Source organism: Gopherus evgoodei, chromosome 19 (assembly GCF_007399415.2).
Source record: "Gopherus evgoodei ecotype Sinaloan lineage chromosome 19, rGopEvg1_v1.p, whole genome shotgun sequence".
Lineage (NCBI taxonomy): Eukaryota > Metazoa > Chordata > Testudines > Testudinidae > Gopherus > Gopherus evgoodei.
Window position 1 is genome coordinate 1,727,004 of NC_044340.1, and position 14,012 is coordinate 1,741,015.

Below are 14,012 nucleotides of genomic sequence, written 5' to 3' on the forward strand. Positions count from 1 at the left end.
CAATTTAATTTTCACCTCTAGATTACAAAGGGGACTGTTTGGGGAGGGTGCATAAATTCCTTATGTATCAGCTGTACTAATCAAATTAACCTGCTAACTACAGCTATTGCAGTTTGTTTGAAATAGGGTGACCAGACGGCCCGATTTTATAGGGTCACTCCCAATTAATGGGTCTTTTTTCATGTAGGCCTCCTATTGGCCCCATCCTGCCTGATTTTGCACACTTGTCACACTAGTTTGAAAGAAAAAGAATGTCTACGCTAGAAATTTAAGTTAACCTATATTAGGGTGAATTAGAGCCATTAGTTGCAGGGACTGTTTGACAGTGTGTTTCTCTGTTTGAAAAGTGTGACTATATGAACATGTATTTTAAAAGTGTGAATTGGTAATGCTTTGTTTCAGGTGGGCATTGTGTCGTTGATTGAAGGGAAGGCTTTCGGCCAGGACAAGTTCTTCGAGACAGCAGCCTTATAAAAAGGCAACCAGTTGCGAACTGGTTGTTTTTGCCTGGCAGGCTTCGTGAGACGCAACTACACATCTGAGAAAGCTTTCAGAAGGAAGACGTGGATTGTGAGCGATCAGTTCTTCTGACCTGCACAGGATGTGCCATGTTTGTATTTCTTCAAGAGGATAAAAGTGACTTTATCTGTACAAAGTGCAAATTGGTCTACATATTGGAAGAGAATGTTAAAGGACTAGCAATGCAATTATCAACCTTGCATCGCATCAGAAAAAAAGAAAACTTGGTGGACAGATGACAGCATTTCGTTCTGGAGGCAGAACATGCCAAAGAATCAAGGTGGGCAGTGTAGACCGAGGAAGAATATTGGCAACATGTGACCTCCAGAAGACAAATCAGGAGAATCCATGTGTCCGCTATGCAGATAAGAATAAGAAACCATTTTCAGGCTTTCAGCGCAGGTTCTACTGCAGAGAATGATTTAGAAGACCCATATGACAGAACGGATAAAGACGGAGCTCGCATCGACCAGAAGGCATGCGAGGCACTATATTAGGGATGACGGTGGGTGTTCCACACTCACCATTCCCAAGAGGAGAAGGTATGTGGTCAAGGTCGGGGACTCCCTCCTAAGTGGGACAGAGTCATCCATCTGCTGGCCAGACCTAGAGACTCGAGATGTGTGCTGTTTGCCTGGAGCTAGAATTCAGGCAGTGATAGACTGTTTCACAAGCCTCATGAAGCCCTCGGACCACCACTAGTTTTAACGTCACCATGTAGGAAACAATGATACTGCCAAAAATGAGCTTGAGTGGGTCAATGCAGACTACATGGCTCTGCGAAGACGGAAAAAGGAGATTGAGGTGCAAGTTGTGTTTTCGTTCATCCTCCCTGGTGAAGGACAAGGCCTGGTACAGACTGTTAAAATTGTGGTCGTAAATGCATGCCTATGGAGGTGTTGTCGGAAGAGGGCTTTGGAGTCCTTGATCTGGGCTGTTTTTCCGGGAAGAAGGATTCACCTAACAAATAGAGGGAAGAGTATCTTTGCAAGCAGGCTGGCTAACCTAGTGAGGAGGGCTTTAAACTAGGTTCACCATGGGAATGAGACCTAAGCCCTGAGGTAAGTGGGGAAGTGGGATACTGGAAGAAAACACAAGGAGGAGGGTGCAGCCTGAGAGGCCTCCTGATTCATCCTTAGAAAGTAGGGCAATCGGATGAATGCAAGATGCCTGGGAAATACACAGGAAGAATTGGAAGTCCTGGCACAGTCAAGGAACTGTGATGTAATTGGAATAACAGAGACTTGGTGGGGTAACTCACATGACTGGAGCACTGGCATGGAGGGGTATAAAATGTTCAGGAAGGACAGACAGGGGAAAAAGGTGGAGGAGTGGCACTGTATGTAAGAGAGCAGTATAATTGCTCAGAGTTCCAGTATGAAACTGGAGAAAAACCTTTTGAGAGTCTTTGGGTTAAGTTTAGAGGTGAGAGCAACAAGAATGGTGCAGTGGTGGGCATGTGCTTTAGACCATCTGACTAGGAGGTGGACGTAGACAAGACTTTCTTTGGACAATGAACAGAAGTTTCCAGATCACAGGCCCTGGTTCTCTTGAGAGACTTCAATCTTCCTGACATCTGCTGGGAAGGGCAATACAGCAGGGCACAGGCAATCCAGGAAAGTTTTGGAGAGTGCTGGGGACAACTTCTGGGTGCAAGTGCTGGAGGAACCAACTAGGGCTGAGCTCTTCTTAACCTGCTGCTCACAAAGAGGGAAGAATTGGTAAGGAAAGTAGAAGTGGGTAGCAACCTGGGCAGCCATGACCATGAGATTGTTAAGTTTTGGATCCTGACAAAAGGAAGAAAGAAAATTAGCAAAATAGAGACCATGGACTTCAGAAAAGTAGACTTTGATTCCCTCAGGGAACTGATCGGCAGGATCCCTTGGGAGTCTAATATGAGGAGGAAAGAAGTCCAGGAGAGCAGGCTATATTTTAAAGAAGCCTTATTAACCATCGTGATATAAGAAAGAATAGTAAATATGGCTGGAGACCAGCTTTGCTTAACAGTGAACTCTTGGGTGAGCTAAAATACAAAAAGGAAGCGAAAGGGAACTGGAAATTTGGTCAGATGAGTAGAAAGGAGTATACAAATATTAGTCGAGCATGCACGATTGTAATCAGGAAGGCCAAAACAAAACTGACATTTCAGCTAGCAAGGTTTGTCAAGGATAACAAGAAGTGTTTCTAAAGGTATGTTAGCAACAATTGTCAGGTAAAGTGTTGCCCAGTTATGGAAAGCCTCTCTGTCCCTCCGTTAAGCACTGGAGTGGCAGGGCGAGAAAACGATTATCAGCCTGTTCATGATCTAAACCTGCACCCTAGCCTAGTCAGTCCCTGCATGCAGGACTTTATGGGCCTGTAGATTCAACAAGCCGAAGCGTCCTTCCCTCTGCAGCCCACTGATAACTTAATATTTTGAGCACCTTGCACCCTCCACGCCCCCTGCCCCCCCCCCACAACAGTCATGGCATCAGGGGTTGCTGCAGTAGCCTAGCCACTCCATTCTGGGGGACATGAAGGTCAACCATAGCTTCACATACCTGTGAAAGCCACGGTTGATTTTATATAGCTGAAATGGACATGAACGTCCTTTCCCCTTCTTATAATGTCCGTTCGCTTAATTTAGTACATTTTATCGTTTAATGTATTTGTTTTTAAACGTGCCCGGGTTTTGTTTTTTTTCTGGGGTTTTGGTGGGGATCGCACAGATTTGATGACAGAATAAAATTCTGTTATTTGCAACATAGTTCATCTGTATTAGTTCAAAATGTATGCTAGCTGGTGCTCATCAGTTCTGAAAGCAACCTGTTGCTGCACAGTGCCACACAACTCATAAGATTATTCACAAGCAATATTAAGAGCTGCATTGATCATGTTATAGCCCTACATGTACAGCAATCACCGCAGGAGTCATATTGGGCCTCAGAAGAGCAGGCTGGGTAGCGCACACTACAGCCTGTGACGAAGTGGGGATTTTCTGTGTTTTCCAGTAGGTTGCATCCAGTAGGTTGCATGTCCCCAGGTGTTACTGGTTTAACGAGGCGAGGGGAGAGGGAGTTTGTTGTTGTGGAGGACCGGAGAGGGAACTTGGGACTGACGGAGGCCAGGCTTGAGGCCCTGAGAGTTTCCTGCGCTGTGTTCAATTCTCAATAAATCTTCCTGTTTTATGCTGCCTGAGAGTCACTCCGGTCTAGAGAACAGGATTGCATCAACTCCTTCTGGGGTGAGGAGGCCCGGGGGTTTGGGGGTGGGTCCAGAGCACGTGAACTCCCTGAGGGGGCCCACGGCGAGCAAAGGTGTGCTAAGGCTTAGAGAGGTGCGACTCTGGGAGGTGGAGGGGCCTGACCCCCGAGAGTGAGCGTGGACCCCCAAGAAGAGTTGTCTCACTGAAAGGAGCACCCACGAACCGCACGGGGCCACGAGTTGGCATGATCTGTGAGTCTGTGACACAGCCACACACACTACTCTGGTTAACTATTAAAATGGTCTTTCAAAGCTTCTCTGAGCCATATAGCTCTGCGTTGAGCTCTTCTAATAACTCATGTAGCTGGCTGTTCAAATTCAGCTGACAGCCACTCCCCTCCAGACTGGCAGTAACGTTCCCCCCTTTGCGTCACAGCTCTTATGCAGGACACAGCGGGCAGCTATAGGCATTGGGATCTTTTTCTCATAGAGGGCCAAGCTTGTGAGTGAATGCTACCATCCCTTCACACAACCAAAGGCACTTTCCACTGTCATGCTGTGCCAGTAGTTGAAGCCTTCCTTTATGCTGGTGGCTGGTTTACAGCTTCACGAGCCAAGAGATAGGCTAGATTACCCAAGATCACTACTGGCATTTCAACATCACCAACGGTAATTCACCAGCCGGGGGGGTGGGGTGGGGGAAGCTCCCTGCTTGCACTTTCTGAAGAGTTAGGCACCTTCCCTGACCAGCCCACATTGATGTTGGTGATCCACAAGCCTTCGCATTACCACGGAAAAGCAACCCTTGCTGTTGATGTACTCTGTGGCAAGGTGGTCTGGTGCCAAAGTAGGGATATGTGCACTATCATCCACCTGCAGTTCGGGAACCCGATTGCTGCAAATTTATTCACTATGTTCTGCACACTGCTGAGAGTCACATTCCTAAGTAGCAGGAGGAGATTAATGGCCCTGCAAACTTGCATGACAACGGACCCTGCAGTGGTTTTTCCAACTCCAAATTGATTCCTCACTGCCTTATTTAGACACCTGACTCCAGGAGAGGAACCATCAGCTGAGCTAGGCATCTCCCTTCCTCCTGGAGTTACCTCTCGGAAGGGACAGGACTTAGAATTGCCTATTAGCTAGCTTTGGCAGCTCCTGCTTCAGAGTGCTGGCTTTCGTGGATTCCATTCCTGGGCGCTTGTCTCTCCCCATGCATTGCATCTGGAATCCCGGTTACCTAAGTCTGAGCTGTGGTTTCCACTGGTGACAAGGTTCTTAAAAGTGAGGCACTGCAATGTCTAAGCCCCTTTGTGGATCTAGCCCCTAGTTTTTAAAGAGGCTTTCTTAACTGCTGTGAAATCTGAATCTGGTTTCTGTGTAAATTCCTGTGTGTGTGTGTACTCAGTAAGTAATTGGGCAAATAAATGTTCACTTGCCTATGTAAATATGGGATTTTGTGTATGTGCCTGCAATATAACTCACTCAGTTCTAGGGTGCCTCCTCTCAGCAGTTTAGGGGATTAGCTCCTTCCAGGTCTGATGCCCTTTCTTTGCACAGGGGCCCCCCTTTCTCTGTCTGGGACTCAGAGTACTTCTTCAGAACTCAGGCCTGCTGCAAGATCCCCTTCTGTGGTATCAAAGTCTCATTGGACAACTGTCCCAGGCAGTCTTTGGCTGGCTGGTAGGGGAACCCAGACCTACCCACTACTCCAGGATCCAGTCAAGGGACCCTATTTCCAGTAACTATGGTCTCCTTGCATCCAGATCCTGTTACGGTTTCCCCTGGACTCTTTCCTATGTCTCTATTCCTATCTTCTGGCAACTCCCTCTTTCCACTTTTATGAGCCCAAATGCCTTCTGCCCAGCAGGTGACTGCAGCCTACCTAACTCAGTAGCCCCAAACACACTTCTCTTCTCCCAGGGAGAAACTACAGACTACTTTCCTTAAAGCCCCTTTACTGCCAACTTTTTGGCTTTATAAGAGCCCCACCTATTTATTCCCTCTTAGCTGGGCTCCATCTTCATTTAGCCTTTCAATCCCTGGCTCTTCCCCCAGAACAAGTTAATTGACAACATTTAATCTGCTCTGTGTTGTTTGAGGTGGACACCCTATCACAGTGCCGACTATTAGCCAAGTATTAGGTACAATTATGAGGGACCTCTGAAAATTTACTACACCTGCTACATAATTGGTCTGTGTAGCAGATACAATGGACCCTGATACAGATGAGTTAATCAAGATACTGGCACTTCAGACTCAGTAACAAGTGATGGATTTGGCTTAAGCGTTTAGAGCACAGATACATGGGGATGGAGATGTGAATATTCCTGATTCATGCTAAGGCTCGGATTGGCATGTTAGCTCAGCTATTTATGACTCTATGGACAGCTTCACCTTCCACTGAGAATCCTACTATAGAATCATGGAAGATTAGGGTTGGAAGAGACCTCAGGAGGTCCATCTTTTCTGTCTTAACATTTTGTAAAACAAATCCCTGGCACCAAAGAACTAAAAGAGGTAAAGAGCATAAAGTATTTTCTTTTCCAAAGTTTATATTTGTCTGTTTGAGGGGGTAAGGACCCCAGCCATGAGAATCTGAATTCAAAGCTGGTGTAAGGCAGCTGCTTCTCCAATAAGTGCGACAACTTTTAATTAAATGAAAGTTTATTTCAGTATTTCAAAATTAGTCCCATAGTGTGATATGTTTTGGGAAGCTGGACCAAAAATACATAGGGTGTGGTGAAGGACTGTCTTCATTATGTCAGGTGGCAAAGAGAGAAAATAGCAGCACCTGCCTTCACTTTTGCATTCAATGATTACTAGGACTAGAAGCCAACAGGAAAGGAATAGTTTTTGCTTATGTTTAATCCAGGTTAATGCTATACATTTTTAAATACATGTTTTGGAGTTTATCATGCAGTCCCTGTGATGGAATGACTCTGGCCTTGTTGTCTTGTGTTCCACTGCGGGTCCAAAGGCAGATTAGGTAGGGCAGAGCACTGGAAGAGAGAAAAATGAGATCATTCAGGACCTGGTTGCTCTAGTACGAGGCAGGAAAATATTTCACCTCTTAGAGATGTAGTGACTGAGAACACTGGCAGACAAGCGCATTGTTTCTAACATAAACATTGCACATGGTTATCACTAGCCTGGACTGTCCCTGCAATGGTTCAATAGCTTCACACTACAACTCTGGGCTTTGTACAATTATCACACTGGATCCCCACACACCTGAAGAAAGAAACTATATACTTCATCCAGCCATCTCTGTTTCTGCTGCCTTGATGTAGCAAATAAGGAAAGAAAGGGAAGGGGTATAACCAGAGAGCAGCCAACAGCTGGTACTGGTCCCATAGGTACTATTACCAGCTGGTGGGGTTTAGAGTAGCCCCTAGAGTAGCCACAAGGTGAGGCTCTGACTGGTGGTCAGAGAATCAGGGAGCCATAATCAGCTTCACAACATTCCCCCCATTTCTTCTGTGCCCAGCTGTGGTGAGGTGGCCTGGCTCCCAGCCGTGCTTGAGAGGGCCAAGCCGGAACAGACGCCGAAGTGGGCGGAGCCACCGCCGCCTGTTCCCGCTCCCCCAGAAGTCAAGGGGTGGGACAGGAAGTATAAAGGCCCGGCCCCAGCGCTCAGTTGGCTGCTGGCCACTGGAGAGGACAGATGCTGGTGCCCTAGCTCCTGCTGGGCCGAGCCTGCCCCGTGCTTGCTACCCTGAGGAGCACTGGCCGAGCCTGCCCTGTGCTTGCTACCCTGAGGAGGACTGGCTGAGTCTTCCCCGTCCTTCCTACCCTGAGGAGGACCAGCTGGGCCTTCCCCTTGCCCAGTATCCTGAGGAGCTGCCTGAACTTCCCTGCGCCTGGTATCCCAAGGACCAGCCCCGCTTACCCAGTGCTCAGTATCCTGAGGAGCACATGGTGTGGGATGTTGCGGAAGATGTAGAGGACACACAGGTACCAATGGGGGGGGGGGATTGGAAGTGGCCTGGGGGGAGCCGACTCTAGTCTGGCTCCAGGAGACCCTGAACCAATGTCAGTGTGTTGCGGCCAGGATCCCCACTGACACAGCAGCAGACTGCCTGCTGCTGTTAGGGCCCTGGGCTGGGATGCAGTGGAGTGGGAGGGCCTGCGTCCCCCCTGCCACCCTTCCAGGGGTGGTAGACTCTCCCTCTCACTGGCCTGAGAAGGGCCTGAGCCCTGAACTGTGTGTTGCCCTGCCCTGTCTCAGGGCCTGGGCTTATATACTGTTTGTTTGCTCAGACCCCGCCTGAGGGCCTGAGCTCCTGACTGCTTCCTGCCTCACCAGGCTAAGGCGACAGCTCACCCAACTCATGGAGCAAGGCGGACTGGCTCCCCGCCTGTGCCTGAGAGGGCTGAGGCCCCCCCACCAGGCCCTTACACCAGCTGAAACTAGGCCTCTAGTATTACACTATACTAGTGCATTACACACAAAACAATACAGGAAAAGAACATTAATGTTGCAAAGTCAGTCAGAAGATAGGCAGAATTAAAGTGCTGGGTAGAAGTCCTGTGGAAAAAATGCATGTGATTATGTAATTAAAGACTGTGTCATAATGCATATAGGCTGTTCAGGCAATCTTAATTCTTGCATTTCTTACCTTTTGAGTGCTTGACTTTGCAAACTTAATAATGTTCTTTTAATTTTTGGTGTAATTACCTAGTTTTTAAAAAAGACAAACTGAAAAACCAGAAATTCTATCATGTAGCATAATATGGACATTAACATGGGTCATTAGCAGGACTGGAACCTTTAGATCCACTGCACAGAGCTCTGATGGGCTAATGGAGTAACTAATAGAATTACTAGACTGTAATCCTCTACATGGACCAGCTCTTGAGGGGGTCGTGGGACACTTTGCCAGTGGGTTTCACTGATATTTGCTGAGAGCAGAGAAATGGAGTGACTCAGGAATCTTGGATTCCATTCCAGGCTCTGAAGGGGAATGTTCTCTAATGGGCAGACTGTTCTGTCCATTTTCCCCAAGCTTGAGGACTTTTGCCCCTTCGCCTCCAACTCACCCCATCCAAGTCCCATCTCTTTCCCACTACTGGCTCTTTGTCCCAGTCCTATTCCTGTCACCTAGTCAGTCTCAGTCTCCACTCCTTGTGTTTTTCTGTGATATCAACTTTTTAAAAAATTGAAGCTAAAAAGACCTGATCATTTTTTAAGGTTGTAATAAGTTTATAAGATACAACGTTATTTTGTTATATTTTATTGTATACATTGAAAACATCTTTGATTTTAAGCAATCAAATCTTTTCTGTTAATAATTGGTGTTTATAGATGCAAAAGTATATAATGTCAATTGCTCTGGCAAAAGGGATGATGCTGGCTGTGATAATGGCCAAATCTTCCTTGGGTGTGAAGTGGAAGAAAAAAAGGCTGACCTAGGAGCTAAAAATGCAGCTCAGGCCCTGTCAGTGCTGTTAAGATACAGTGGAAAGATTTTGAGTTGGCAGGCCTGCAGAAATGAGACATCACCATACAAAAACTTGTTGGAAGTGCAGAACCCTCACAACATAAGGGGATCCCACTGAGGATAATGCAGTTCCGCTGCGGAGAAAATGTATGGATGGCTTAAGCCTCAGATGCATTAGTGTGGGTTATCCCTAAAGACCTGAAATCTGCATGTATATACATATATTATAAACTGCCTACTGTAGGGCATCAGGGAACTGAAAACATAGTGTTTCATATTCAGCAAATAGGTTGGTTGCTACAGATGAGGCAAGTCATTAAACATTATATTGAGAACTTTTTGGTATGTGCCCAAACTTAATCCAGGGTCTACAAAAAACAAGGCCAAATTAGGATATCAACAAACAGAAGGACCTTGGGTTAGGTTGCAAATTGACTATCCTGGCCTATTACCTAAAACTAGTATGGTTATGTTAGGACACGTCTTTACAAGATGGGAGCTCCCCTGGGTAATAGACTCAGATCAAAGGACACCCCTTGCAACCGAGTTAGGAAGGTCCTTATAACATTGTGAGGGGGAAAACACAGCCTGATGGTGTACATGGTGTGCATTGATAAAGGAAAGCAGATGTGGGACAAATGGCTACACATTAATCAGGTGAAAATATTTAAAGGGGAAGCAAGATACTGCTATTATTGATATTTTACAGAATGGCTTTGTTACTAGAATACTTTTTGTCTGTGGGACTATGGATTTGGATCATGAAATGAAACCAAATGAAACAAACAACTTGGAACTCCCAGCCACCAGACTCTGCAAACTCATCACACACTACAACTACAAGTGGGCAGTCGGATGAAACCCAAGACAACAGGAATTCCAATGCCTGGTATGTATGAACTTGGTATTAAGGAGACTCAACGTGGTCAAAGGGCTAGACAGATGCATTTGGCTACAATTACACTAGAGACACTGGTAAAATGGACTTGAAAGTACCATATGCCTACTCTGTAGGAGGAGTTACAATAATAAATATGAATAATATTTCTAAGGCACTAAATCAGTGGTTTTCAAACTGTGGGATGTGACCCAGTACTGGGTCGTGGAATGTAAGGCATTGGGTCACAGCAGCTCTGGTCAGAACTGCCGACTGGGCCATTAAAAGTCCCATAGGCGGTGCTAGTGGCCAGCCCAGAAGTGGCCAGCAGCAGTCTGGCTTCGGGGGAAGGGGGGAGAATAGGGCTCCGCGTGCTGCTCCCGCCCCGAGCACTCGCTCTGCATTTAGCTAGGGGTGGGGGCATCAACAATTTTCTTCAACTGAGTTGCCAGAAAAAAGTTTGAAAGCCACTGCACTAAATGAAACCCTGGAAAAGGTTAATCAGTTAATTGGGCATAATAATGATGAGGCTGAAAATCATACTTTGGCTAAGGAGGGAATGTGTGGGGCAAGGGTATGTGTGACGCTGTACCCCATAAGGCTTCATGGGAATATGCTTATGAATGTATATATGATATAACTGGAATATGTTTTATGCTGCATATGCCATGTAACATATCTATGTAAAGGTTATGATCTAGTGAATACATTACTTCTATTTGTATGCATGTACCATTTTTGTACTTGAAGTTAGGCATACTGGCTGTATACTTGCTGGATAACCTTAGTAAAGCATTTGGTCAGCTTCTTGACAAAGGAATGTGCAAATTAAGTGTCCAGTCAAGAACCACTTAAGCCTACAGTGAACTCGAAGATGCCAAGCCACATCAGAGTTTTCCCAGGAATGTGGCTTGGCTGGTAAGAAACTCGGTCATGCACAGATATTTGACTCCAAAACTCCAACTTGGAGCTGGACTTTGCATAGGAGAGGAAGGGGGTCCCCCACCTACAAGAAAAAGTCTATTTAAGCCTGTGACAGACCGCTCCATTTTGTCTTCAGCTGGCTAAAGAGATAGCCTCTCCACTCCCAAGGATGCCTGAAAGAGACAAAGGACAGTAACTACAGGGTGGCGAGTGATTGCTGGACCCAGACTAGAAGGAGACTAGTCTGTAAAAGGAAGCTTACTGAAACTGGTGAGATTTTATCTGTATTCAGTTTTCTTAGACATAGAGATGCATGTTCCATTTTATCTTACTTGGTAATTCACTTTGTTCTGTCTGTCACTACTTGGAACCACTTAAATCCTACTTTCTACATTTAATAAAATCACTTTTTTCTTATTAATTAACCCAGAGTATGTATTAATACGGGGGGGGGGGGAACAGCTGTGCATATCTCTCTATCGGTGTTATAGAGGGCGAACAATTTATGAGTTTACCCTGTATAAGCTTTATACAGGATAAAACATCTATTTGGGTTTTAGACCCATTTAAGAGTTGGGCATCTGAGTATTAAAGACAGGAACACTTCTGTAAGTTGCTTTCAATTAAGTCTGGGTCTGTGCTGGAGCAGACTAGCATGTCTGGCTCAACAAGACAGGGTGCTGGAGTCCCAGTCTGGCAGGGAAAGCAGAGGCAGAAATAGTCTTGGCACATCAGTTGGCAATTCCCAAGGGGGTTTCTGTGATTCAACCCATTACAGTATGTACATATTAATGAGACTTAAACTTCAAGACCTGGAGGCAGGGAAAGTGCCAGATCTTGTCACTGACAAGCAAATATTAAATTGATATAAGGACGAGACACAAATGTTAAAGGAAGCTTTGGTAGTTATACTAACTCCTGACTGCAGCCCTCTTAGAGGGGCCATGCAGGTTTATGTCTTTTACCACTAACTAAAAAGAGAAATAGCTACACAATCTGAATGTGTTTCCCCTTGGTGCGAGTTCTAGAGGACTCTGTCTTTAGGGAAGGACCAAGACACCTCAGGTACTGGTAACACACTTCCATGGAAGTTGGTAGGTAGCTATTGTGGATTGCTGCATGGAAATGTACATTAGATTGGTTTACCAGTGTGATGCCGTCGCGGCCATGCAACCAAGCTGGGGCTTAGTAATGATGAGACAGAACCCTCAGAGAGGGCTCATCTTGTGTGCCCAGTATGGCTGAGTGCCTGGAATAGACCAGCACCACATATGTGGGAAATGGAGGTTACACAGCAAACAAAATACAATTGTGGAGGGAACATGTGTCCAATTGACTAATGGAATTGATGTTTTACCCCTGAATTTGAAACCATGATTGGACAAGTCAAAGAGATCCCTGTACCTAAATTTGTAAACTTAAATTTTTAATTAACATTTTGGGTTGTAGAATGAAGTTGTATCACCTTTGGCAGAAGGAGTATAAAGTAGCTCAGTGAGAGAGACAGGATCCTCAAGGGGGGAACTGATAAAATTGGTCCTTTAGCTGCATCTTTTACATATTTATATTATGTGATTCACATTTAACCTTTGCTGTTGCTCATTTTGTTGCTCTACTTATTACTGAATTATTCAAAATTATACTAACCAGTAAATTATACTATGGTTTCTGGTAAAGCAAACTGGTCTACAAATATGATACAGTTCTTGTCCTTAGTGAAGTAATGTACAGTCTGTAAGTAATTTGCACTAAATACTAAATAAGTGATTTAACTAAGTGATTAATCATTACTTTTAATTATTAAATATTATTGTGAATGTTGTCTATTACTATTTACAGAACAGAAAAAATACTGTTCTTGATTTAAATGATGAATGTTAAGCAACTGTAATTAATTTATTTCTTTGTGTGCTGCTTTGCACCACATCATGACCTGCAGTATGAAGGCTGTATGATTTAATCCAAAACCCACTGAGCATAACAGCATTATGCTCGCTGGTGGACACAATGCAAGGTCCTCAAACAAACTTTTCCACGAAGCTGTTCAACAATGATGTATGCAAGATTTTTGCACCCACTTGAGTTTCTACCATTACCTGAACAGTTTTGTTTGAGTCAAGATGAAAGGTTTTTGGGCCTGGACCAGTGTAGTCATAGATCCCAAGGCCAGAAGGGACCATTATGATCCTCTAGTCTGACCTCCTGTATAGCATAGGACATAGAACCTCCCCCAAAACATCTTGATTTTATATGTGCCAGTGATGCAGAATCCACCATGACCCTTGGTTAATTTTAACAATGAGAACAATTAACTACTGGAACAAACGTATGGCTTATTTCCAGCCTGAAATGGTCTCTGGATATGTTTGTAAAGGCCAAGCTCACTGTTGGTCTTCAGAAAATAATAATTGTTGAGTTGGCAAAAATTGTCCCGGTGTCTAGAGCTGTCTTGGTTGTTTGGGGGTTGTAAATTTTACCTTTTAAAATGTAGTCCGTTAGCAATGTAGGGACCTTCTCGTTATCCTCCTTCATTGCAAAAAGAACTGGAAAAAGAGGAAACAATCATGAGAATGACCCTTGAAAGGCAGAAGAATATTATGGCTTCAGCCACACACCAATGCCTGGCTTTCAGCCAGGGCCTAGAAATTGTTCAGTGAAGCCAGGGACCTTATACCCCCACCACAGGACACAAGGAATTGCCAGTTCAATTAATGGGAGTTTCCCATATCTATCAGGTATGTGGTGTAGGTGTGGAAGAGGGCTATGTGTAAGCATGTATGTGCGCACATGTATGAACATGGACCCTGTTGTGCTGTGAAATTGTACAAACAGTTGATACTGTGAAAATATACAGAATAAAAATTAAAGAACTCCCAGAAGTTTCCAGAGCTGCTGCCCAGAATCAGTACCACATTATCCCTCTCACATTTAATTACTTAAGTTTAAGTTCCTGAGTAATAAGATAGGATGGTCATGCTGATCCTGGGGGCGCAATAAGGAATAATTTGCAATGTTTTGCAGACATGATACCTTGGTCTGTGATCTCATTAGATTTTTCAATACAA

The 14,012-nt window shown here is 44.9% G+C and overlaps 1 protein-coding gene across 2 annotated transcripts in view; it reads right to left on the reverse strand.

The window, feature by feature from the left end:
* Window positions 1–6,371: 6,371 nt before the first annotated feature.
* Window positions 6,372–14,012, reverse strand: part of FEZ1 (fasciculation and elongation protein zeta 1) — a 153,759-nt gene continuing 146,118 nt past the window's right edge. For both annotated transcript variants that reach the window (XM_030538517.1, XM_030538518.1), the window contains 2 exons: window positions 13,425–13,490; window positions 6,372–6,704 (listed from right to left, as the gene is read on the reverse strand). In XM_030538517.1, the coding sequence (XP_030394377.1) occupies window positions 6,688–6,704; window positions 13,425–13,490 (83 nt within the window). In that variant the 3' untranslated portion in view covers window positions 6,372–6,687. The remainder of the gene's footprint in view (window positions 6,705–13,424; window positions 13,491–14,012) is intronic.